The following is a 25535-nucleotide window of genomic DNA, read 5'->3' as shown; positions in this document are numbered from 1 at the left end:
TTTAAAAGGAACTTTGTCAAATGGGCTCCTTTTTTTTGTGGTACCGTATTTTCACGACTATAAGGCGCCATTAAAAGTCTTAAATTTTCTCCAAAATGGACAGGACGCCTTATAATGCGGAGCGTCTAGTGTATGAGCAGAGTTCCAAAGCATGACTGAGAGCGCTTTTGGCCGACACGCTCTTTATATAGAGAAAAGGCGGGCGTGAGTGACGACAGGCATGCGGAAGTCCGCCAATGAGGGAAGGGGGGGCGTGTAAGAATGGCGCTAAAGGCACGCCCCTAGCAGGTACCAGTCGCCAATGAGTGAAGGGTGGGCGTGTAAGAGGACGTTAACGGCACGCCCCTAACAGGTACCAGTCGCCAATGAGTGAAGGGTGGGCGTGTAAGAGGACGCTAAAGGCACGCCCCTAGCAGGTACCAGTCGCCAATGAGTGAAGCATACATATGCAGATATTTCTGAAGAATTAATTTTGCACATTTCCAGTGTGAAATGTTGGCATCACTTCTAAAGACACTGACACATATTCATTGCACGAGAATACAATGGTATTTGAATGTGTCCTTTCTGAGCACAAATTGCGCTAGACCTAGTCAATATGAAGTTAACTCATTCAAAATTATGGTGATGAGTTTGTAGCTTGGAATTTACAAGGAAACAGAAATAAGGTGCTTTGTGGTATAAAATATTCCAGGGCCAGCACTCTTCGTGTTATTATTATTGACCTAAAATATGCATTATCTATTGGAATACAGAAATGAAAATGAGAGCACCTCATAAAAATGTGAGTGTGTCAAGAGTGCAATCTGTTAGAAATTGCTCAAGGAAATGTTAGGGCAATGAGGCATATGACTCCAGTCACTTCTTATTCCATCAAGGCAGTGTCGGACACCTGTGCCATCTCCAGGAAGACTGCTCAGTCTCCTCACCAGGATCCAGTGGCAGCACAGGAGGCTTAATTTAATGGAAGATGGCAGATGAATAGACCGATGGGGCAAATAATCACACACCCGCACAGCTGACTATTTACAGTGGATGCCATTGTTGCTTGATCAAGTATTCAATTACAATTAACAATGTGAGAAATAACGGAAAAAAACAAACGAATAAAGCTCACTCATTGCTTTCAATGTGTATCAAGTTGATACAGATGGATAATGTGAGCGCCTTGGGAGACAAAAGTGCTGCATTTTCCTTGGGGGGGGAAAAAAAAAGCTGGACAGTGGCAAAACACGCTCCAATTTTCAATAGCCGGTTTGCCCCTATTAATGTTTGGTTTATGAGCCTTGAGCAAAGCTAGACCGAATACAACCGGGGTTGCTTGTGATAGCATGACAAAAAAAAAATCTCCTTTGTTCAATGTGATTACCCGAGAGTTAAAGCTGGAGAGAAATGTTTTTGACTTCTGCCAGGAGAACCCCGCCAAGGTCAGTCACCCTATTGACGTCGGTAAATTCCTCTGTGGGGCAGCCAAGACCTTCAACCACACATGGATCAATAAATCACTCGTCGACACCAGAGTCCACAAGAACCATAATATTACATGTCTGATCTCCGCATGGCACCTCCTCTGATAACTCTAATCTCTGGACGTTAGAAGCCTGGCTAGAAACTCGAAGGGAGATGGAACACTAGGGTTCGTATGAGAGGTCCTGAATCGAGTTCATTGGTGTCCGACTCCCTATGACCCAGCTGAGTGGATTACGGAGACAGATGGACACTTGATGAACCAGCAGACCGCAGTCCGAGCATAAACCGGTTTGGCAGCGTTGTTTTCTCTCTTCAGGGGTTAGATGTCCTCCGCCTAGCTGCATGGGTTCGTCAGGGGTCTTAATGGTGCCCTCCGGCAGTAGTCAGTCAGTATAATGGGTCTCAGTCGCCGCGCGCAACTGTTCACAACCGATTATCCAAGCGGATAGCTAGTGCAATAAGTTCCTCCAAATTAGTAGAGTCGTCCCACATGGCCAGTTTATCTTTCATGGGGGGACTCAAACCATAGCAGAAGATGCTACATAAGGCACTGTAATCAAATCCGCTCTCAGCCGCCAAAATGCAAAAAACAGCCTCAAACTGATTGCCAACCCGAAACACAATCTAAGAGCCGACCTCTGCCTCCCTTTTCTGAACAGCGTGGTGCAATCTTGGCGCTATCTAGGGCAGTGGTTCTTAACCTGGGTTCGATCGAACCCGAGGGTTTTGGTGAATCAGTCTCCCGGGTTCGACGGAGCCTCTGCCATGGAGGTTAAGACACACCCGACTCAACATGTCAATTAGTTATGACACGCCCGCTTGGCCATCACTGGCTGGTTCATTTTGTGCACAATTAAAATAACGTATACTTATTTCTTGAAATTTTATTTCGTGTTTTTTTTCAGTTTTCAATAAATCCGTTTTTTATGTCTTGAATGTGTAAAAATAAATACTATTTTATTACTGGTTGGGTTTGGTACCTCTAACAAGGTTATGAAGCACTGATCTAGGGCAGGGGTGGCCAACCAGACACAGACTAAGAGCCAATTTTTTTACTGTGCTACTGCAAAGAGCCACACGCACACACACACTATTTTGCCCAAAGATCGACTTTTGGAGCGACCAAGCTCCCACGATCGACCCGTGCAAGCATATGAACACACACACACACGACCATGCACTCGGGCACATATGCATGCACGCCACGACGAGCAACAGCCGGAGCTCCCGCACATACATGAAACCTAAAGACACACAAATCTTTTTTTTCCCCCCCATTTCCTCCTCCCACCGCTCACGTCTTGGGACCAGTCTGCTGGCTCTTGGTCGATTGCGATCGACGTATTGGGCACCCCTTCCTTAAAAACAGAGGTGATTCCCTGACTAGCTTAGCACCTAGCGCCATTGTCTGCGCATGAGCTGTGATTCAGTCATCTGATTGGTTGGCCTCTAGGTCAATCAAGTAACGGGATTGATGATAGTCTGACGTAGTACGTTCTGTGTATTAAGCACCGTTGTTTGAATGGCAGCGCCATCGCCGAGGCGTTTTCGACAATTGTCTTGTGAAAGCACGGGAGTCGCATTGAACCAGCCAAAAAGCCGCATGCGACTTGCGAGCCGTGGGTTGGCCACCCCTGATCTTGGGTGTAGGCCGATGGTTGCTGGTCAAAAATCAAAGAGCACTGGTGAATAAATTGTCCACAAAGTCCAGGCTCACCTCAGGATGGGGTAAATTTGGCTCCCGGAAAATTCGTTGGGGTCGATTTCACCCCAATACTGGCAGTTCAAGAATCCAAGTGGGGCTTCCCTTGGGTGCCCAAACACATGAGCCTGATTCTTCAAAGCGGTGAGCCAACAGGGCAACCGTGTCATGCAATTCTATTAACGCTGTTCCCTGCTGGCCCACCAGTTGTCCTTGGCTGGCCAAAGGATTCTTAATTTTGTCTGAGTCTGCGGGATCCATGACAATTTAGTTTCCCACCTTTTCTTTTGGATCAGCCAACTTCTTACTTGATGTTTTTTTTCTGCAACTCTTGAGGCATATCTTCTGAGTATGGCAAATTTACCTCGTCCATTTCAGCCATCACCCAACCTATAAAATCTTGTAAATACACGAGTTGACCAACATTCCCACCAGCATGAATGAAAGCAGGTTATCACGGCAATGAGAATGGCCAGCAGCGTGTACAGTTGTCACATGTCATCAGCTCAAAAATGCTGGGCCGTGCCAGAATGGAGGCACTGTCTCAGTCTCTTGAGGCAATGCTGCTGTGTATTTTTAGACAGTGCCACCTTATATGCACAGTCTGGTCACATCACATCTGTGTAATTTTACAAGTGAGGTCCCCTCCCATCAAGAAATGTGCCCTTTTTACAAAAGCCTCAGTCAGACAGGAAAAAAAACAGAGTTGTAGAATGACAAAGGAGGGTTCAAGCTGGTGCATTGTTACTTTTGTCAATACTTAGATTCATTCAATGAATTAATTTAACACCCAATTAATGGAGGGCAGCATCTATATCAGTGTACAGGGACCAGACTTGATTAAGATGCTAAGCAGGATGTGAAGCTGTCTTTTCAAGTGAAGCCCTAATATTAGAGTTGGCCCCTCTTCAGTTGAACAAAATGTTCACATAAGGCAAAATATTTGGGGTTTTTTTGTTGTCTTATTTTAAAATGATGCAAAATAACTGATCTGTTTTCACGGCCGCCGTTTGTTGCAGACAAGTAAAATATTTTGTAAATATCACCAAATATAGTCAAGCTATACCTCCGGAACAATGTAACTCAAAGGTCCCATGCCATTCCCTTCCCTGACTGGTTTGTGCAGAAAACAAATTCAAATTAGGCAAGGGCATTTAAGTTCATCATCTATTTGGTTTGTTGTTTAAATGCAGTAACATTTCCAATGCAAAGGCCTGCTAGAGCAAGTGGATTAGATTTTGGTCTCGTCTGATGTAGATTTGTCACTCATTATTCAAGCACCTCCCGTTTCTGGCTGCTACGCGCCCACTCAACTTAGTCCAAAAATTGCCAATTCTTTAAAAAGAAATATATAAAAAAATAACCCAAAAACATGTCATCCATCCATCCATCCATCCAATTTAAACACTGCTTATCCTGTATAGAGGTTTCGTGGGGGGCGTCTGGAGCCTACACCCGCTGACTTCGGGCAGAAGGCCGACTTCACCCTGAAATGGTTGCGAGTCAGTCGCAGGGCACATTTAGAGACAAACAACCATTCACATCCACCGTCACTAAGCAATCCCATGCTGCCTGCACACAGGTCAGGCAAGTCTACCGCTACACCATCAGTGACTGTCGTCGTCCAGCACATGAGAAATGTGTACATGGATGGGTAGGCTGGCACCTGGCCAAGAGAATAGGGCATGTGCCAACTGAGCTGTCAATCATGCCACTGTGCGCTGTCTTGATTGTTACACATGTGGCAAATGCCGAAAGGACATGATGTGGCAGCACCTATTATGTTCAGACAACTTCCATGATTCTTGCAAAGATCTGTGCTAAAATCTCAAATATTTTGGAAATAAAAACATTGCAATACTGTAAGCATTTTCTTGTTTCCAAACCCATTCTTACAATAACTTGAACAAACTATTGACTTCAAATTTCAAAATTATGCAGCCATAAACATATTTTTTAAGCCTAAATGGTTTGGGGTGTTCTATCTACATCACTTTATCCACATGCTGTACAAAGTTAAGTGTTTGTATGTTTCATCTCAGCAATTCATAAGCAAAGAAGTCTTGTTTGAATCTTGTGTACCAGAAATAAATCTCAGCAGGAAATTTAAAAAAAAATGAACTGCTTTAACCTTTTTCTAAGAAGGTGGGGTAAAATTATTTTCCGGTGTGATCAGCACAGAAAAAATATACTGTAATTACTATTTGTAGCCTGATGAACACACAACAGTGTGATAAGATATTGTACACTAGTCCTAAAATTCTACCTCTTTCTCATTACAGGAGAACACACGAAAAAGCAAAGTGTCACCATCCGCAGCCCATCACCACCATGTATGTCATTTATGGGACTAAAATGGTGGCTCCCTCCCAGCCTTTCAGCTACTCAGACACTCTGAGAGGATCTTAAACATCCATTAAGAAATACAATTCTTGATGTGAATCTGGCAGATGAGATCGGACACGAGACACATGTTTTTCAGTGAATTCAGACAAGGCATGTGATGTATCCATCATGAATAACTTACATTGTCTGTTCTGAGCTTCTTGGCAGGGCAGCCTCCATCCACAGGATGTAACATGTAATAAAGTCGCACTTTATTGGCATGTTTTCGACTCTGGAAGAAAGAAAAGAAAGTGTTATGAATAAAGCAAGACAATGCAGCCAAATTTCTTTAAATGATTTACATGGAGTGCTATAAACTGTCGAGCCCATGCCACATACAGTACATTTTAAATGTGTTGTTTCTCAAACCCCCTTCATTTCACCTTGCCACTTCCTACTGCGTTCCATCAGAGGCCTCACATTGTCCTCTTATTGGTTGGGTTAAAATTGGTCAGTCATGCCTTCTTGCTGCCAGCTTCTTAAATAGAATATATTTACCGGTAATTCAATTATGATAAAAGAATGCTCATCGATGAAAGCACCCCCCACCCCCCTAAAAATAAAACCCTGCACACAATTGGACCGTGCAAAGCTCTAGACTTGAGCCGGGCATAAAAATGGGGATGATGTGGTTGTTGGAAAAAAAAGTGTTGTAAACTGCACTTTTGTGAAAAAAAAATATTGAACATGAACTAAGAGTCTAAGGCTTTCTTTGTTTTTAGGCTGAACTGACTCCACAAACACTACATATTTTATGAAGATTAATTAAAGCATGTTTCAAAATACCGTAAGATATTTGATGGAAATTTTCCTCAAGAGTGCACAAAGAACTTGAGGAGCCTTTGGTGGTAAATATGAAGCACCTGCCCTGTGACACGTGTTAAAATGAAGTTTTGATGTTTTTTCACAGTTAAGTAATTATGGCTATTTATTGTGTTCTCTTATAGTTGTTCGACTTTGAAGGACTAAAACTACTTCAAAATTCCTGGGACGATTAAATGTTTTAAGATCATGGCAGCTTGACGCTGGAAAAGATCATCTGGATGTGCTGGTCAGGTTCTGGACCGAACCCAATCATGTCTTTGGATTTCAGAAATGCAGCCTCAGACAAAGAGCGGAAGTAAAAATATTTATTTCCAGAAAAGCGCACCGACAAAGTACAAACAGAAATCGCTGGTCCCAGGGAGCCAGAAGAAACAATGCATAAAATAAGCAAAAGCGCTTGCAAAAGCCAAGGTCCTAGGAACACCGAAAACAAAGAAACAAAATGTCAAGAAGCCAATAAAATGAAGCTAAAGATCAAAAGCAATGAGAAAAATAAAAATCCTTCCAAACAAGAGTATATGAATAACGAGAGCGACGATGGAGGGTATCGAGAGGTTGAGCAAACAACACTTGAAGCACTACAGCAAGCAAGATCAATAATCCGACAAGAGACTAGGCAGCTTGGCAGTCCTTAAATACATGGAAGGCTTGATTTTGTTAAATGCGGAACAGGTGAGCCTGCTGGAGGGAAACGCCCTTCAGTCCAGCTGGGGCTGAAAAAACAAACAGAGAGATGTGAGAGTATTTCTCAGGCGTGAAACTGTTTTCAAATGTGTCAAATCGGGGTTCAACCAGTATCCTGGAGAGGATTGAGTTCAAGTTATTGATATTTTGCTGTCCATTATTTAGCAGCAGTTTGGTTTACCTGATCCTCCTCACCATTTGACCCCAGGCTCCTTATTGTCTAATTTAAGGTGCAGTCATCACCCTGTTACAGTAGAGTGATACTCACCACCACAGTATATCGTCATGAGATTGACCACGTTGAGAGCCTTGCTGGTGTTTATTCCATCTTTCATTAGTGATGACATATATTAGATTCTTGTGCTGCAACTTATCCGTTTATTTGGAAAATTCACATTTACTCTCTTGCCTTAGGATACCTTTTTATTCCGCACAATTGTAGACATTTGTATCACATGCGTGTTTCTTTGTTAGGGAGCAGCTTCACGAAAAAGGGACAACTCAATTAAATGAACTCGCTCTCATTCGCTGCCTGAAACAATGCTGAATTGATAATTAGAGCGCAGTTCAATCAGGGTGTAGCAGGTGTCTTGTTACAAGCTTTGCATTGATCGCGTAGAATTTGATCTTGGAGCCACATCGGGGAAATAATTGAGAGGACAAATTAGTTTCTCTGACAATGAAAAACCTTAACAAGAAACACTTTGGTTATGACAAGACATGATACAAAATAAAGAGAAGGAAGTAATATGAAAGAAAAAAAACGGTTTTATTTTCTGACTCTGACTGTGATATTGTTTTCACACCGTGAAGGTGAAACTATAAATTGTTTTGGCCTGATCAACATTGTGGCCATCCAAATCTGAATTTAAAATGACACAACGGGATTACAACTATTGTGCAACGCAATTTGTGGAAAGTGAACTGCTCCAGTGAGAGTTGGAGATCCCTGATTGAAGGAGCCAACAGTACCACATCATCTGCAAAAACCAGAGATGCAAAACTGAGGCCACCAAACCGGACCCAGTCAACGCCTCAGACCTTATTTCATATATTTCTGCTAACAGTGCTGCGTAGCCATTGCATTATAAAGATGCCTTGTTAATCTGGGACTTTGAATGGCATGTCAAATGAGATCGAATTTTCTGATAGGTTGAAATACAGTACAGATGTAAATGGGATGATTTCCTTTCCGAAGCCATAAATTAAACTGTCAAATAAAATGAAAATAGAATCTAACATGAAGGCGCACACCCTTGCCAATAACGTGAAGTTAACTGCCTAAAATTGTCCACTTACTTAAAACTGCCTTCAATGCTGGCATGACGTATGGATATTATATAGTCACCGTTTACGTGTTTCTGGTTAATTATCACATTTGCATTACATCCAACAGAATTACTAAAGCTGAAAACCTTAAATGAATTTCATTTCTGTTTTATATTAAAATGATCTTTTGAACAATGTAGCATTAGTGTAAGACTAGCGGTGTAAAAATTCCACCTCGTATCATTCTTGCTTTCGGATAAAGGCATGGGAGAGCATAGATAAAATCCAATACCATAACTATACCTCCCCGTAGAATTATTCATTGTAGAACTATTTATATACACGGGAACTGTTGGAAAACTAATTGAAGAGGCTCCCTCTGAGATCCAGTTGAAATGGACTTATCCATCAGACCAACCGACAATTTTTGTATCATTGACAGTAGGAGAAATTGAACCCATTTGTCCAAGACCTCTCATTCTGTTATAGCCTCTGTCTCTCCTCCCTGAGCTCCAACCCTGACCGGATCTGAAACTCCTTGCCCACTCCTCGTCATCTAAAGCCATACTATTCACGGGCGATGTGTACCAGGCCCTATCACTCACACACACACACACACACACACACACACACACACACACACACACACACACACACACACACACACACACACACACACACACACACACACACACACACACACGCACACACGCACACACACACATTCGTCTGGTCGGTGGCGGCCTTGTGGTGTGACATCTTGCCTGGTGTCAAGACACAGACTGATATTTATGTCATAGTCTGACAGTGTGACCGTCGTAAACATCACAAAAGGCATGCAGTTCAACAAAGCCATGGGAAAGACTTTTGGTCATTAGGAGGCATTATCTGATCCCATTTGTGCATGTGATGTTACTAACTGGAGATCATATTATATGATAAATTGAGTGAGAAGTGCAGTCTGCGATGACGTTTTTTGGGGTTTTTTTTTAACTGCGAACACAACCACCTGGCTGTAAGCCTGGTTACTAGGCGCCCGCAATTGAGACCCACCTTCAGGGTAAGGAACAATAATCCAGTATTTGTACACACCAATGGGGTCTTTTGAGCCGTGCTGTCTGGTCCCTCACCAAGGAACTGTTTTCCATGAGTGACCCTGCCACTGGCAAAAAGTCTGACTTAGCCCCGAGGATCATTGGGACACAAACCCCTTTACCAGTTAAGGTAGTGAAAATAAAAGGAATTTTAAAAGGCTATTTATATGACATGGTCTTCTACCTACAGTATGTACGAGTGAAAACGTTAAGATGTTAAGCAAAGAGACTGTCAATGTGCAATGACAGTTAATACTTTCAGATCATGTTCATGACACAGTAGCTACTATAGATCTTTGTTGTAAAGGTGTTGAATACTTCAAAGAAACGACTGAGAAATTAACATTGCATAAATGTGTTATGTTTCTGTGAGCGCATTACCATGTCATCCTTCTAAGCCCGAGGACTTTTCACTCCACTGAGTTTGCTTTTTGACAGCTTGTAATATTGTATCGAATCCATATCTCTCAAAGGTTTAAAAGCTTTTGTTCTTTGAATCACCGGGATCTCCTGGTGATTTCTCCCAAAGGTTCATCTGATGAAAAGAAGTATAGAATGTATACTTTCTGTCCACCAAAATGGACTAAATGGGTTTGGAAAAAAATGTCCTTGGGGATATCTGGATCCCTAGTTCACCTGGTTGAATTTAGCACACCTACTGACTGATTTGAAGAAAGGACAATTTCCATCAAAAAGCCCTTTTAAACATGCGTGACTTATTACAAAGGCGCAATTCCAGTCTCCACGGTTTCATTGAAACAGAACTTTGTAGAGTAGATATTTTTGTTTATGTGTGTTGGTGCTTAGAATGTGATACAAGCTAAGCCTAACAACTAGTAGTGGGTTGGAGAGCTTCTGTGCTTCACTAATCCTCTCTGACATGAATCAATACTTGTAAAGGTCAAACAGAGAATGCAGATTAGCTTGTCAGTCGCTGACATGCTCCAACACTTCCAAAGCCACATGCTCAGATTTGATAAAGATCCAATCAAATGGGTTGTAAAATATTCCAAGCAGACCATCAAAAGATAAGAGTACAAAGATACAAAATTAGACCCTGGGTATTGTATTTACAATGGCATTATATTACCTCTCTCGATATGATAATATAAAAAGTTCTTCCTCAACTGAATTGAGTATTTGAAATACACACACACACACACATATATATATATATATATATATATATATATACACACGCGGCCCGGTAGTCCAGTGGTTAGCACGTCGGCTTCACAGTGCAGAGGTACCGGGTTCGATTCCAGCTCCGGCCTCCCTGTGTGGAGTTTGCATGTTATCCCCGGGCCTGCGTGGGTTTTCTCCGGGTGCTCCGGTTTCCTCCCACATTCCAAAAACATGCATGTCAGGCTGATTGGACGCTCTAAATTGTCCCTAGGTGTGAGTGTGGGCGTGGATGGTTGTTCGTCTCTGTGTGCCCTGCGATTGGCTGGCAACTGATTCAGGGTGTACCCCGCCTACTGCCCGGAGATGGCTGGGATAGGCTCCAGCACCCCCCGCGACCCTAGTGAGGATCAAGCGGTTCGGAAAATGGATGGATATATACACACACACACATACACACTGATGCAATACTGAGGCCACCAAACCGGACCCCCTCAATGTCACAGCTGTGCTTCGAATTTCTGACCTATAAACAGATTTGTGACAGCCTGGGCGGAGTTCAAACCTAATTGAAAATGAACCAGACTTACTAACGGCATGGTGAACCAGACTTTGACATTGGTGGTACAGGGACCGAACAGCTTACATCAAGGGGTTCCAGTGCCCCGTAATCCCAAAGCACCCCCTCCAGAACTCATCAAGGGACACGGTTGAATGTCTTCAAGATGAGCTGTGGCCACAAAATACTTGTCGACGAGCTGGGCAAACTTCCACGCACACTCAAGGACCATGCTGAGGGTTTAGAGCTGGTCCATTGTTGCACGGTCGGGATGAAAAAAAACGGCCTTCAAAAACGTGGAGTGCGTCGAACAAGCTTTATTTTCTCTCCAAAACAAACAACGCTATCTGGCCTTTCCCCTGGATGGAAATACGCACGGAGTCTGGGGCCCCCACCACCACCCCCCTCCTTCTCGGCCATGGACTGATAAGCCGGGACTGTCTTCATGATGAGCAGACCTCGACGAAGCAGCTATGACCTGTACACGCATACACATACACAACTGGACAACCACACGCGCATACACATCCTTGTTATCACCGTCTTCATCGCTCCAATTCTTTTTCCCCCGTGACGTGGTTCGATAATGCGGAGCGCAACGGTGGACCGTGCGGCTGGTCATTTCGGCCGCGTCGCGGTTACCACCCTCTCCCCCCCCCGCGCCCCCTTCCCATTCATCCTCCCCCTTATTACATGTTATGTCTTGTGACTTGTTGTAACTGTCACATGCTTATTTATGTGCTAGGGTCTTTTTTTATCCTGGACTTAAATTATCCTCGGAAGAGGATAGTTCGAGCGTGTTTTTTTTCCCTCTTCCTACCCAGCGTTTTTCCTTTCTGAATTCTGATTGTAATTTCCCCATTGCGGGACAAATAAAGGATATCTTAATCTTAATCTTAATCTTATTTTGAAAGAGAATGTTGAAAAACTGATGTTGCTTCTGAAATTCAGAGTTGAGTTGAGTTTTACAACTAGTTTTCTAGATGTTAAATAAATGGAAAATTTGATGTTTTTATTGCCACCAAAAACACAAATGTATGCAAATAACAGAAATGAAAAAATAAATAAATACACAACCCCTCCCGCATCCCCCCCGCACCTCCTCACTTTTGCTCATCACCACCATGACCCAAACATGTCAAAATGCATTAAAACTTAACAGTGTTAAAACAGAATCCAAAAATCCCTCTGTTACGGGAGGCAAAAGGCCAGGTCCTTTGCTCAGCATTCATCACACAATAACAAAATTAATATTTTAGTGAACATTTTGCCACAGCCACTTCCTGTCTCCTGCAAAGTCCTGAAGAACAAAGCAGTTCTCCTGTTACCAAAGGACATTTTAGACTACTTTACTTAAAATAGCAATGAGCACACATCGCTGCAGGAAACAAAGTTAAAAAAAAATAAAAATACATTTTAAAAAAAATAACACAAGCAAATTAACAGAAAATGCAACAAACAAAGGACAGTGTGAAGCTCACAGCCTGAAACAAAACAATACTTTTGTTTTTCCTTCTCAATGTTCAGATTCCACAGCTGACCCATTCTGTCACCAATTTATATCAATCGTAATGCGAATAGTAACAGTAATGATTGTTAAATGTTCGTGGGGTTTATTTTCCCCCTGTACATCCTGTAATGAGATAACAACATCTGCGTCTCACGTAAGCCATTTAAAGTCCTCGGAGAGTCCACTATCCCACAGCCTTTCCAGTTTCCACCCACCCTTCGAACTTAAGCTGACAGCTGAGTGAAAGGCAACAGCAGCAAAGAAACCTGACAAGACTAAAACAGGAGGAATGAAACCACCGAAACAGAGTACTCGGCATCAATGCGGATCAGAGGTGATGGATCAATCTATGCATCTCCTGGAGATGGAGATAACCTTAAGAAGTAGATAAGTACCATAAAGCAAACAAAGCACAGTGGATAACTCTCAGTAAAGGAAAACAGTCCACCTGACTTACACTCAGATGGAGACTGAGCAAGGTGGGGTACAATGCTTGCAGTAGTAACCAGAGGTTTGTATACAGTATACTGTATTAGTAAGTGAATCAATGTATGATATTCAAGTTAATTGTGTCACAAACGTTGCATACTGTTAGCGTGCCTTATTGGAGTCTTCCTCACCTCATAATGAGCGACTCTCTGGGACTCGGAGATCAGCTGGGCACTGCACACTCGGCAGTAGCTCTCTGTGAATAGCCCTTGGTCCACGTCTGTAGACTTCATCTGTTGAAAGAGACTAAATGTTAGCTTGCAGCAATAATACCTTGTGGCAAGCAAACGTATTTCAAAAGAATAGCAAGAAAGCAATCGTATGGCTCGAATTGTAGTGGACATAAGTTTAGTTACATTTTATTGTGTAACTTTGCTAATAGACCAAAAGTTATTTATTCACTTTTACTCTCACTTTCAATTCAAGAAAAAAAAAATAACCTTATACCATCCCCAGGACGGCTTTGGGTGTCTCTGGGAGCAACAACGCAACCAAGCTGTAATGGAGCAAGTAAACAATAATCTTGTTTCATAATTTCAAGGCTGTTAATATTTCATCAGCTCCAGCATTTAAGTTTGTGACAGAGGAAATGACTTGGAAAGACACATTATATATCAAACAGCCGCGGAGGATCAACCGACTGAATCTTCAACAACATTGACAAAATTCTGTTTCTACATAACATACAAAGTTATTTACATTTTAGTACAAATGTCCTCACATCTCGTTTGAAAGTAGCAAACTAAAATACCCTCCAATGTATTCAGGCTTGTCTTCAATAAGAAGAGAGAGAGAGTTTTTCTTTGTTTCTTTTTTAATGGCCATATTCATCGAAACCAGTGGTTCTTAACCTTCTTAGAAGTACCAAGCCAAATAAGTTAATTTGCACATTCACAGAACCATTCATTAGTGAATATATACTGTATATATATGTATACAGTATATAAATTTCCCACAGCACTGATTGGACAAGCAATGTCATGTGATCATTGTTTGGTCCCAGTGGCCCTTGTACATTCCATCCTGTAGACTTGGGCCCCCTGTCTCCTTCTCTTAAGTCAACAGTCTCAAACCTGGGCCTTAAACTGGACAGTGATTTCAAACTCGATCGGCAAATTGGTGCCGTTGTTAAATCCAGCTTCTTTCACCTTAGACAGCTGGCCAAAATAAAACCTCTCCTCTCACATGAACACTTTGAGACGGTAATTCATGCCTTTGTCACATCCCGGCTCGATTACTGCAATGCCCTTTACTTTGGAGTCAGCCAGTCCTCCATTAAGCGCCTTCAGCTGGTCCAGAATGCCGCTGCTCGCCTCTTGACTGGTACTCGTAAGAGGGAGCACATAACTCCTACTCTGGCATCCCTTCACTGGTTCCCCATTCATTTTAGAGTTATTTTCAAGATCCTATTTGTTTTCAAATCTCTGAATAATCTCGCGCCACCTTACCTCTCTGAGCTCATCCGCCCCTACGCACCTGCCCGGCGCCTCAGGTCTGTGGACCAGACCTTATTAGAAGTACCAAGAACTAAACTGAGGCTCAGAGGGGATCGAGCCTTTTCTGTTGCTGGTCCCTCTCTCTGGAATCACCTCCCACTGAACATTCGGCAAGCCTCCTCGCTGCCCATCTTCAAAACCCTCCTCAAAACTCACTTGTATTCTTTGGCATTCGACTCGGCATGACTTAGATTTGTTCTTGGTTTTACTGTTTGGTGCTTTCTACCGCCTTTATTACCGATTTGTCTTACTGTTTATTGTGCATGTTAAATTGCTCCATGTACAGCACTTTGTATGCAGCGATGGCTGTTTGAAAGTGCTCTATAAATACTGTTGACTTGACTTGACTTTATGTCTAGCCAAAAGAGTGAATGACATCCCATTTGTTTCCCGATAAAATGATGAGTGAAACAATGTTCATAAAAAGAAAAGCATTTAAAAATTGGAATTAAATACAGCTTGTTGGTAGGCTGGAAGAGTTCAGTAATCATATCCCCCACCAAAACAACCCCACCCCACAAATCCAGATAATGAACATGAGGCGACATCACAAACATTCTGCCAGTGATGTAGTGATGATTGGTATTAATTAAAAACTCCTGAAAAATGAATATAGCTCAAAATACTTGAGCATTTACAATTCCTATAGTATACAAAAGAGCTGCGTAGCCTCTGTTGGTTTCTTTGCCAAAAGCTGTTAGAAATAAATGATTGATCATCCTAAATGTTATTGAGAAGCAGATGAAGAAAAAAACAGCAGCACAAGCAAAAACAGCAATCTGGGATACTGTAACCACTCATACTCAAATGTTGTTTTCAAACATGCTACCGCAGCAATAGTGTTCCAACAATTGCACATTTCTGCACAGGACTTGCCTGCATTGATTTCAGCTCGAAATTACACATTGGACAGTGGAAATGAACCTTTTTGTGCAATTTCAACAAATATGTTACAAGACATCTGTTGATTTGACTGCCAGATGCATAGCGACCAAGGGTTTCTATCAAAATATACATTTTTACCCGCCGTAATTAGATTTTGGAATTCAAGACAACTGTAACCCAACAGGGAGATCTCTCGAGAATTTAATCATCAATGTCTCATCAGAGTTGTGATGTTGTCAACATCATTAAAGTCATCTACTGTCCACGCAGAACAGCTATCAAAGCTAATTAGAGAAGCTGGCCTTACGCTTTGGTGGAGGACAGCGGACACAACAGGGCAGCATTCCTCAACGTTGACAATCAAATTAGCGGAAAGCCAGTTTGAATGTCACACCTAGTCAACAATGGAATGCGCGCGCCTGGAACCCTCATCAGCGAGAGGCAAATGAGTCAAGGCAGGCAACACAACACAAAGTTGCTGGGGGCTGAGGAAGGGTGCCAAGGTCATGGTAGCAAGTGGCCAGCAGATGTTAAGGCAATGAACGATCACTTGTGATTCATTCAACCAAACAAATCGGGTTTGACCAGACTTTTGTTACGAGGTGTGTCTTTGGCTCACAGTTCGGTTTACTGGTTTCGCAGGGGGGGGGGGTTGTTGTGAAATAAGATGACTGACCCTGATACAAATGGCACATTTTAACAAAGAACCTTCATTATCACCCGCAGTTACAATATATCAGTTTCTCAAGATCATTTTTTTTTAAACTTCCTTCAGTGGTCTGCAATTAGTTGCCCACGGTCCGTAATTGGCGGCCAGCAAGCTATGATTGGTTACATTTAAATCACAACATAGCTTGTTGAGCCAATGGCGCGTTGTTTAAATCTGTCGGAGGGGGCATGCTGGAAAGCATTACAGAGTTAGCACTTGTGCTGTAATCATATAATGTAGAAAAATATAAATGATGTGTCCGTTTCCGCGCCAAAAATCAACTCTGTTGCTCCCTTGTTGCATAAAACAGCTTTTAATTAAAAGGTTGAGGGGAAAAAGGGATGACAGTAGACAAACTACTTAATCAGGACAAAAACCCTCAAATCAAATTTTAGTGGTTTGATAACTTCCCCTGAATTGGACAGAGCATTATCACAAGGTAATGAAAAATGGGGAAAAGACACATGGCTGGTACAAAGCCAAATATTCATTGTCTATAGACTCCATGTTTTGCGATGGATATATTTGCCATATTTTCCACACGATAAGGCACACCTAAAAGCATTCAATTTTCCCAAAAACCGACAGTGCACCCTATAATCCGATGCGCCTTATACTTGGTGTTGCAGTTTCTTTATATTCCCCATTGAGTTGTTTCCCTGTTAGTGTTCCTATGCCATCTTGTGGTGATTACTCGCAGGAACAACTTGTAACTAAAAGGGTTCTTCCCAACACTAATTGATATGTGCATTCGCCAACACACACACAAACAGACAACTACTTTGTGAGCTCTTTGTGAGCCATTACTAAACAAAGATAATACCACAAGCATAGTTAACTACTGACTAAACGATACAAGACAAGTAAGACTTCTAAGGATATTTAGCCCCTTGTGGATGTGAGTCCAGGAGGTTTGTATGTCTTTTTGTTGAATCAATTGTCGTCGTAACTTTTGTCCATTTATTGTTTTGTAATGCCATTTGTACTTATATGTTTCATGTCCGTGTTTGTTGCGGACTTTGTATCAGTCTGTCGTGGTAAAGAAGGAGCTGAGCCAAAGGGCGAAGCTCTCAATATACCAGTCAATCAATGTTCCAACCCTCATCTATGGTCACGAGCTATGGGTTGTGGCGGAAAGAACCAGATCCTGGATACAAGCGGCCAAAATGAGTTTTCTCCGCAGGGTGTCCGGCCTCTCCCTTAGAGATAAGGTGAGAAGCTCGGTCCTCAGGGACGGGCTCAGAGTCGAGCGCTTCCCCTCCACATCGAGAGGATGAGGTGGCTCGGGAATCTGATTAGGATGCCTCCTGGACGCCTTCCTGGTGAGGTGTTCCAGGCATGTCCCACCGGCAGGGGGCCCCGGGGATGACCCAGGACACGCTAGAGGGACTATGTCACCCAGCTGGCCTGGGAACGCCTTGGGATTCGCCGGGAAGAGCTGGAAGAAAGTGAAGTCTGGGTTTCCCTGCTAAAACTGCTTCCCCCGCGACCCGACCCCAGATAAGCGGCGGAAAATGGATGGATGGATGGATGGATGGATGGATGGATGGATGTCCGTGTTTGTGACCAGTTCTGCATGGCTTTGCTCGATATAAATAAAGCTGTATTGTATTGGGCGGCCCGGTGATCGAGTGGTTAGCGCATCGAACTCACAGTGCAGAGGTACCGGGTTCAATTCCAGCTCCGGTCTTCCTGTGTGGAGTTTGCATGTTCTCCCCGTGCCTGCGTGGGTTTTCTATGGGTACTCTGGTTTCCTCCCACATTCCAAAAACATGTATGGCAGGCTGATTGAACGCTCTAAATTGTCCCTAGGTGTGAGTGTGAGCGCGAATGGTTGTTTGTCTATGTGTGCCCTGCGATTGGCTGGCAACCGGTTCAGGGTGTCCCCCGCCTACTGCCCGAAGACGGTTGGGATAGATTCCAGCACGCCCTTGTGAGGATAAAGCAGTTCAGAAAATGGATGGATGGATATACTGTATTGAATTCCCTTTAGCATAGCTTCATCGAGCGGATGCACAGTGCAACCACAGCCACTATTGTAGCTTCTATTCTAGTGCCCTATATTTGAAAAAAGTTTTAAAATCGGCCATTCATTGAAGGTGCGCCTTATAATCCAAAGTGCCTTATAGTGCAGAAAATACGATATTTGTTTCAAGAAATGTAGCTGTGCATTTTACTCCTATGCTACTGTTTTTATTTTGATTCGACGAGTCACTTGAGTGAAGCACAAACAATGTCCTGTGATTAAATTACTTTCATTGTATTTGTTAACTACAGAATGCAAATACATAGATGAGCAGGCACGTCACTGGGGACAATCAGGTGGCTATATAAGGTCCGGATCCATACGCCAGTCAATTTCACATTTCAAGTTTGATATATATTCCAAAGGGATCTCAATGGAGTTCACATGTCTCAGGCAAACTCTATAAGCCGGGATGTGCAGGCATCCTCAGTAAGGTGCGGAATGAATTGCCTTTAGCCCGAACGGGAGAATATGCCCCTATACGAGGAATTACAATTAACTGAGAACTAAAGAGTAACTTACTGTATCAGTAACAGACGTTAATATTCTAAAGAAACATTTCACTTTCCAGTAAACGTAAGTAATTGGTAACCTATTACTTATTGGAAGAAAATTGCCCAACTCAGTTCAGGACTAACCCCAACACCACACAGTCCCTCTTCCATCTTCTCCCCTCAGGCAGGAAGCTCCAGAGCCTCTGGAGCAGGACCACCAGCCTGAGGAACAGCTGCTTTCTGCAAGCCGATAAACTACTCAAGTTGAACAGTGCTCTGTGTCAGCACCCAACTCCCCCCATGCCTGTTAATCCCCGCACATTGAACATGTTATTCTTTTTTCAACTACAAGGACGTCATAACTATCTTGTGCAATTCAAGCCGCTTGCGTTTTTGTTTCTGATTCATATACACCTTGCTGCATTTGCATCTTTGCACATGTTCAAATGATGAATAAAACATCTCCCGAGGCCTTTGTCTTTTGATCATATTTTATTTGCTTATTTTGTTCTATTTTTATTTTCACAAGTCTGGGACGCTTTATTTTGTGCCATATCGTGTGGAAATCTGTGTCGCTATGACAATAAAATTTCTTGAATCCCTTGAATATTAAAAAATACAGAAGAGGATTAGGCCCTAATCCTCTTCCGTAAAAAAAAAAAATAAAAAAATAAAAAAAAAAAGTCATTTTAAATAATGAAAGTGAAATAGCTAACAAAATAAAGGATGGTCTGGGCAATGTAAGTAAGTACAATTTTCAAAACATACACACCACTTTGAAAAGGTTAAGGACCCGTGGCGTAAATGGTCACGTGAGCAGGACTACGAAAAGGAAAATATTGCACAGAGTGGTTGGCTTCTGTTTAGAGCCATATATTGTGATGTCATTTGTTCAAGAGTCTGATGGCGGGGGTCCACTGTACTTGAGCGCATTAGGAGGAATATTATGAAAAACTGACTTTTTCATTCCTTGTGTACAGTACAATTGTGTTCATGCTATTTCTTGTTCCCATCTCATGTGACCCATGCACTGTCAACAAATTTGACGAGTGAAAACATAAAGTGGACAGGCTGGCTACATTTAAGTACCGGTACAATAATCATTTTGACTTTAAGACAGTGGAAGCAATTTAGGTAAACGTGAGTGTGCAACACTAAAATTATGACACTTGTCAGCCTAATGAGGTTAATGTTAATCAGTGTGGGCAAAAACTCGAAATCTCCTTAATCAGGGAAAACACAGCACTGAATTGTTGCAATAGCCATGGTAGTCAGAGGCGTTTCAGTTATGTAATGACTTTAGCAGAGGGCCAATTTCCACTTTTTGTCTTGATACTCTCTTTTTTTAAAAACTTATTTCAAATTACAGTGATTCACGGACCTTTGAATGACACACTGAAAAATAGTGTGTTGAATTTACCAAATTTTATTTTGTCAAGTGGTTGCAGGAAATAAAATCAGACACTATACATACACTATACATCCACTTTAAAAATGTATCTTGATTCAGACGATTTATTTTGTGCATCCACTTCAAGAAATAAAATTGTGTAAATTCAACATGTCATTTTCTTCCCAGTGTATTAAGACACTCTCATTTTTCTATGAATGACAACATTATCTGCAGCAGAGGCGGACATGCTGCTGCTCTATCCCCAGACATGTTGTAGCGTATGCAAGAGAGAACATATGTACCTATGCATGTACTTGCCCCTTGCAATTCTGTAGAGACTGCAACATTACATTACAAAAAAACATGCCTTCATTCATTATGGCAGCCTGAGCCGTGATTTCACTGATTTATTTTACCGAGTTTTTAGCCTGCACTGAAAAAATGGGGTGTTGAATTTTGTTTTGTTAAGTGGTTGCACAAAATAAAATCATCTGGATAAAGACACATTCTTTCCCCCAGATGATTTTATTTTGTGCAACCACTCGATGACATAAATTGACAAAAACTGTTTCCAGTGTCTGTTGAACCTTTTGTTGGCCATGTGTTATGATGTAATGTCATGTATTATGTAACTATATCACACTGTACTGTTGTCTATGTATTTGTATTTGCCTTTGTTGTACTATGCTGTGTGCTGGTACAATTGCTTTTCCTGGATAAATAAATGTAACTAAATCAATTATATATACATGTATATATATATATATACACACACACACACACACACACACGCACACACACGCACACAGTCAAACCTCGGTTTTCGGCCATAATCCGTTCCAGAAGGCCGTTAGAAAACCGATTTGTTCGAAAAGCAAAACCATGTTTCCCATTATAATCAATGTAAATTTTTTTAATCCATTCCAAGTCTAGAAAACAACTTTTTTAAAGCATTTTTTCAACTATTTTACACCATAAACTGTATACACGTGTAATAAGAGAGCTGGTAAATTTTATATGTTTTATTTTTACCAATTTTAACATAAACATTGACATTGCAACATACAAATTTAAGTAGCATCTCTCTCTCGCTTGCTCTCTGTCTCATCGTGACAATTGTAGATTGCATTCTTTTACACCTTGAATTTATAAACCCTAAAATGATGGCTGGAACTATAGACGCTCTGTCCGCAATCCTACGCTACGGTACAAGGTAACATCCCTCCATCCATTTTCTGAACCGCTTTATCCACACAAGTCCAGTCTCGTCCATATTAAAAGTTTGCTGGGGAAGATATTCCTCGACCTTGGTGAGATTTTCAAACTCAACTTTAAACTTTTCGACAGTTTCCTTGTCTGAACTGGCTGCCTCCCCATGACGAATCACTTCTTTTCCTCAACTTTTCGAACCATCCTCTGCTTGCTTTAAAGTCAAACTCTTCAAGAGCAATGCTAGGATCCTTTATTTTTTTTAAATCAAATATCCATACGATTGTCTTGTTCTGCCATAAATCGTATCTTGGCTAAGACTGTCCCCTGCTAGCTGTTTCTCATTTATGAAAATAAGCAAAGGTTTCTCCAGTTCCTCTAATATTTGCGGCCTTTGTTTGCTAAACATACGAGATCCTGACTTTATGATGGTCTTTCTTTTTTGCTGCTGATTTCGGCATGCCGAACTCCTTAGCCCAGGCGTCCCCAATCGCCGGTCCGCGGACCGGTATCGGTCCGCAGGGCATTTGGTGCCAGGCCGCACAGAAAGAACTTGCCTTAATTCCGTTTTATTTATTTCGGAATACGAAAGATGTTTTATTTTGAAAAATTACCGGATTCTCCGTGACATCCGTCTGTGTCACGATTGACTAACGTCAAGCCACGCTTCTCTGTCACGTGACCGATTACACGAAAAACAAAACGCTGGAGCTCACAAAATGAGTAAAAAAACTGCTGGAGATCGCAAATGACGGCGGCCTTAAAAGTACGTTCGAGACAACTGGATTAAAGTTATGGCTGAATACTCTGAGATCGCCACAATAGCACTGTTGCTATTTCCGACATCCTACCTGTGTGAGGTGGGGGTTTTCTGCAGCAACGGCTACGAAAACAAAATTACGAAGTAGACTGGACGTAAACCACACACTTGAGGTGTCATTGTCTCCTATTACCCCGAGATGGGACCGACTGGTTGCAGAAAATCAAGCTCGGGGCTGTGGTGAGTCGTTATTTTCATGCACTTTGAATTTGCGTTGTATCGTATTTTGAAGGCATGAAACATTACCATAGCGATCAGAGTGTTGCGGCCAGATTAGACGCTCCATGTTTCGAAAACACCACCGTTTTCATGCAGCTCATACCATATTATTTTGTTGTATTAATCCGCCACACCTTAAATGCTGGTCCCTGAAAATATTGTCTGACTTAAACCGGTCCGTGGGGCAAAAAAGGTCGGGGACCCGTGCCTTAGCCAACACAGACACATGCACACCTGATTCATATTTCACTATCAAATCTTTCTTAAGTTCAATCGTTTTTCACCCTATTTTCCTCTTCTTTCACCAGCTTTACTTCCACTTGCTTTCTATGGTGCCATGCAGAAATAACAGTCCGATTTGCGTCGATCTCAACAAACACGTCTGCTTTTTTTTTTATCTTTATTGAACACATCTGCTCACAATGGACGCACAATGGATGCCCTTTTTTTTTTTAATCTTTGAACACGTCTGCTCACAATGGACACTCTTTCTTTTTTTTTTAATCTTTATTGAACATATATAAGCTCTAATATATATATATATATATATATATATATATATATAAAATGTATGTAGAATATATAAAAGTGTACACCACGTTGACTGTCCGTCAGGCACAGCACTTCCCAGTTCCATCAAACCACCAAATTACACTTGACACTGAATGTATTGCCACACTAGCTGTGGTGAGATGCCGTCTTTTGAAAAATTACAGAGAAACATCCATGAACTTTAACAAAACACACATTTTCCTTTGTTATCCGTCAGACTATGTTTAGCTGCTCTCAAAACAAGGTGACGCATGCTACCAGCTCAGATCATCACAGCTCTTTCTCATTTAGGCTTTTTATTTAAAAAAATAATTTAAAAATCCTGTGATCCATCTCAGTTGACCAATGAAAGAATAATGACAGATGGAAATACTGGTGGAGGGTAGAAAAATCAACAACGTGTCATGATTCGGTTTAGGGACCAACAGGTGGCACTGTAGGGCTCCCCCGGCAGCTGCACACCTGTTGGTCATTAGGTAATTAGGGCTTTAAAAGGACTCCCAGCCCGAACAGTGTCGGGTCATTGTTTGCTCTTGCTTTTTGCTGCTGTCATGTTTCTGTTATTGATAGTTTTGAGCTTCAGTCATGGTTTTTGTTTGCTACTTTGGACTTTGTTTGCTTAGGATTTAGTTTTCTGTGTTTTATCAATACACTTCTTCAAATACACCCTGCTCCTCTCTCTTGCCTGCTTTTTGGGGTCCACCACCACCTGGCTACGTGACACAACGGATACAGATTATGTTTAACAGAATGAATAGTGACGGGGTGTGCTATTTATAAACAGAATTAAAGTGGTGAGAGGCATTCTTTACAACTTTAGAAAATATAAAAACGATTTAATATGAATTAAATGACTTGTTTTACTTTTATTGAACATTTATTTGAGGAGCGTACACCGAAAAATATGTTGTTGAATTCACTCAATTTTATTTCGTCAAGCGGCTCCAAATAATAGAATCATCAGAATTGACATGCAGTGTATCTGGATCCAGATGATTTTATTTTGTGCAATCACTTGACGAAATTAAACTCAGTACATTCACTTTTTTTTTTTGTGTGTGTGTATATGCAGTCCAGTAAAAATTCAATTAAACCAAGATGGGGCCCTCTTGTGGTCTATAAAAGACGTTGTTGATTAGGAAGCATCCTTTGCTGGTACAGTGACCACATCCTGCAGCTGATCAAGTTTGTTTTTTTTAGTTTGTATCGACTTACTCACAACTGAAGTTACCTCAAGGCACTTTGTACACAAGGCAAATCTAGTCGTCAGTGGAAGACTCTCACATCACAAGCGATGAAGTGAAATTTAAACGGAGATGTTACTGACAGACACATTACGATAGCAAGTAAAATACTTGAGCGGGCATCGCCTTGTTGAAAATGCAACCGTTTTCTGTTCCTTTGTAGCAATATCAATGTAGATAAGAAATGATGTAAAAAAAATAAGAAGAAAAAACTAAACATCCTAATTAAGTGTCTTTTCTCAGTATTTTTGCCTCTGAAAAATCTAAATATAAAATCTAAAATAACTGTAACAACAAACTGTATATTAAATTGGGTTGCGCTATATTATCATCTGCAACCATGCACAGCACTCTCCCGCTAAGGTGAGCGATGTGCATCCCTAGTCTCTGGAGCTGCCTCCACTCATCGACCTTTTAAATGTCACCTTGAGACAATGATGTTGTCTTCCACCTGCAAGATGTTCATACGTTTTTACTGGGGGGGGGGGGCTTCAATTCTTTGCATTTTAAAGTAATGGGGACTTTAAAAATCATGAAATATGACAGAACTCTGAACAGACAGACTAAAAAAATAGCATGTTCGGGGAAAAATTAAAGACGCTAAGAGAAGTGGTGGGTCGCAGTTCTCTTCATTCTGTGCTATGAGGTCAACCTCCACCTGCACGCTCTTCTTACTTTCGTGCCACATGTGCCACTGCTTACGGCAGCGCGCATGCAGCCACGACCCAATCTCAATAAATCTCATCAACACGCACAAGAACCTCGCCGTGTAAGAAAATAAGCATGCAACACGACACTCATATTTGCTTTTCCCCTGCGGTAGGCTCTGCCTCCGGTCCCACTCGCTGCACTGCACGCCTCGTGTGAGCGATGCCAAGGAGGGCATCGGAAAAAAAAAAGCGGTGCAAACAGTACCTGTAACTCTATGCTGCGACTCTGACAGATACGTGTCGGGAGCACCGTCAGCTGATGTCGTACTTGAAGGGAAAATATACAATCCATTAACTAGAGCGGGCGGGAAGGTAAAGAGAGTGAGCGGGAGATGCGTTTATGTCTGGCAGCCGTACTACATTATAGTACAAACAGTCGCGATGCCCCGCCCACCTGTTCTTCTATTGGCTGCAACCATTCATCAACACGAGCCAGTAGCCTATCGCATCTCTTCAAACGTTGTTAAAATGTAGCCAAATGGCCCAACAATTATAAATTTTTATGAATGTGTATGTGTGGTTGATTTACAAAAAAGGAATATTTGTGTCAATTACGTGCCCCCATTCTACATCGATCTGACAGTGAAGCACAACCATACCCAAATATTGTTAATTGATGAATTATATTGATTTATTTCTCCAAAGGCCAGCGTGTTTAGAGCTGCAATG

The 25535-nt window shown here is 41.8% G+C and overlaps 1 protein-coding gene across 1 annotated transcript in view; it reads right to left on the bottom strand.

Moving 5' to 3' along the window:
- zmat4a (zinc finger, matrin-type 4a) overlaps positions 1 to 25226 on the bottom strand; it is a 46937-nt gene extending 21711 nt beyond the window's left edge. Inside the window, exons 1-3 of the mRNA XM_086112071.1 lie at positions 25072 to 25226; positions 13241 to 13342; positions 5700 to 5789 (exon numbers count right to left, since the gene is read on the bottom strand). Of these exons, the coding sequence (XP_085968197.1) occupies positions 5700 to 5789; positions 13241 to 13342; positions 25072 to 25158 (279 nt within the window). The 5' untranslated portion in view covers positions 25159 to 25226. The remainder of the gene's footprint in view (positions 1 to 5699; positions 5790 to 13240; positions 13343 to 25071) is intronic.
- Between the last annotated feature and the right edge of the window lie 309 nt (positions 25227 to 25535).

The sequence above is a fragment of the Hippocampus guttulatus genome, chromosome 5 (genome assembly GCF_054856545.1).
Source record: "Hippocampus guttulatus isolate MCC_2025c chromosome 5, RoL_Hgut_1.0, whole genome shotgun sequence".
In the NCBI taxonomy this organism is placed as follows: domain Eukaryota; kingdom Metazoa; phylum Chordata; class Actinopteri; order Syngnathiformes; family Syngnathidae; genus Hippocampus; species Hippocampus guttulatus.
The sequence above is the reverse complement of the archived record's forward strand: the minus strand, read 5'-3'. Positions and strand labels throughout refer to the sequence as shown.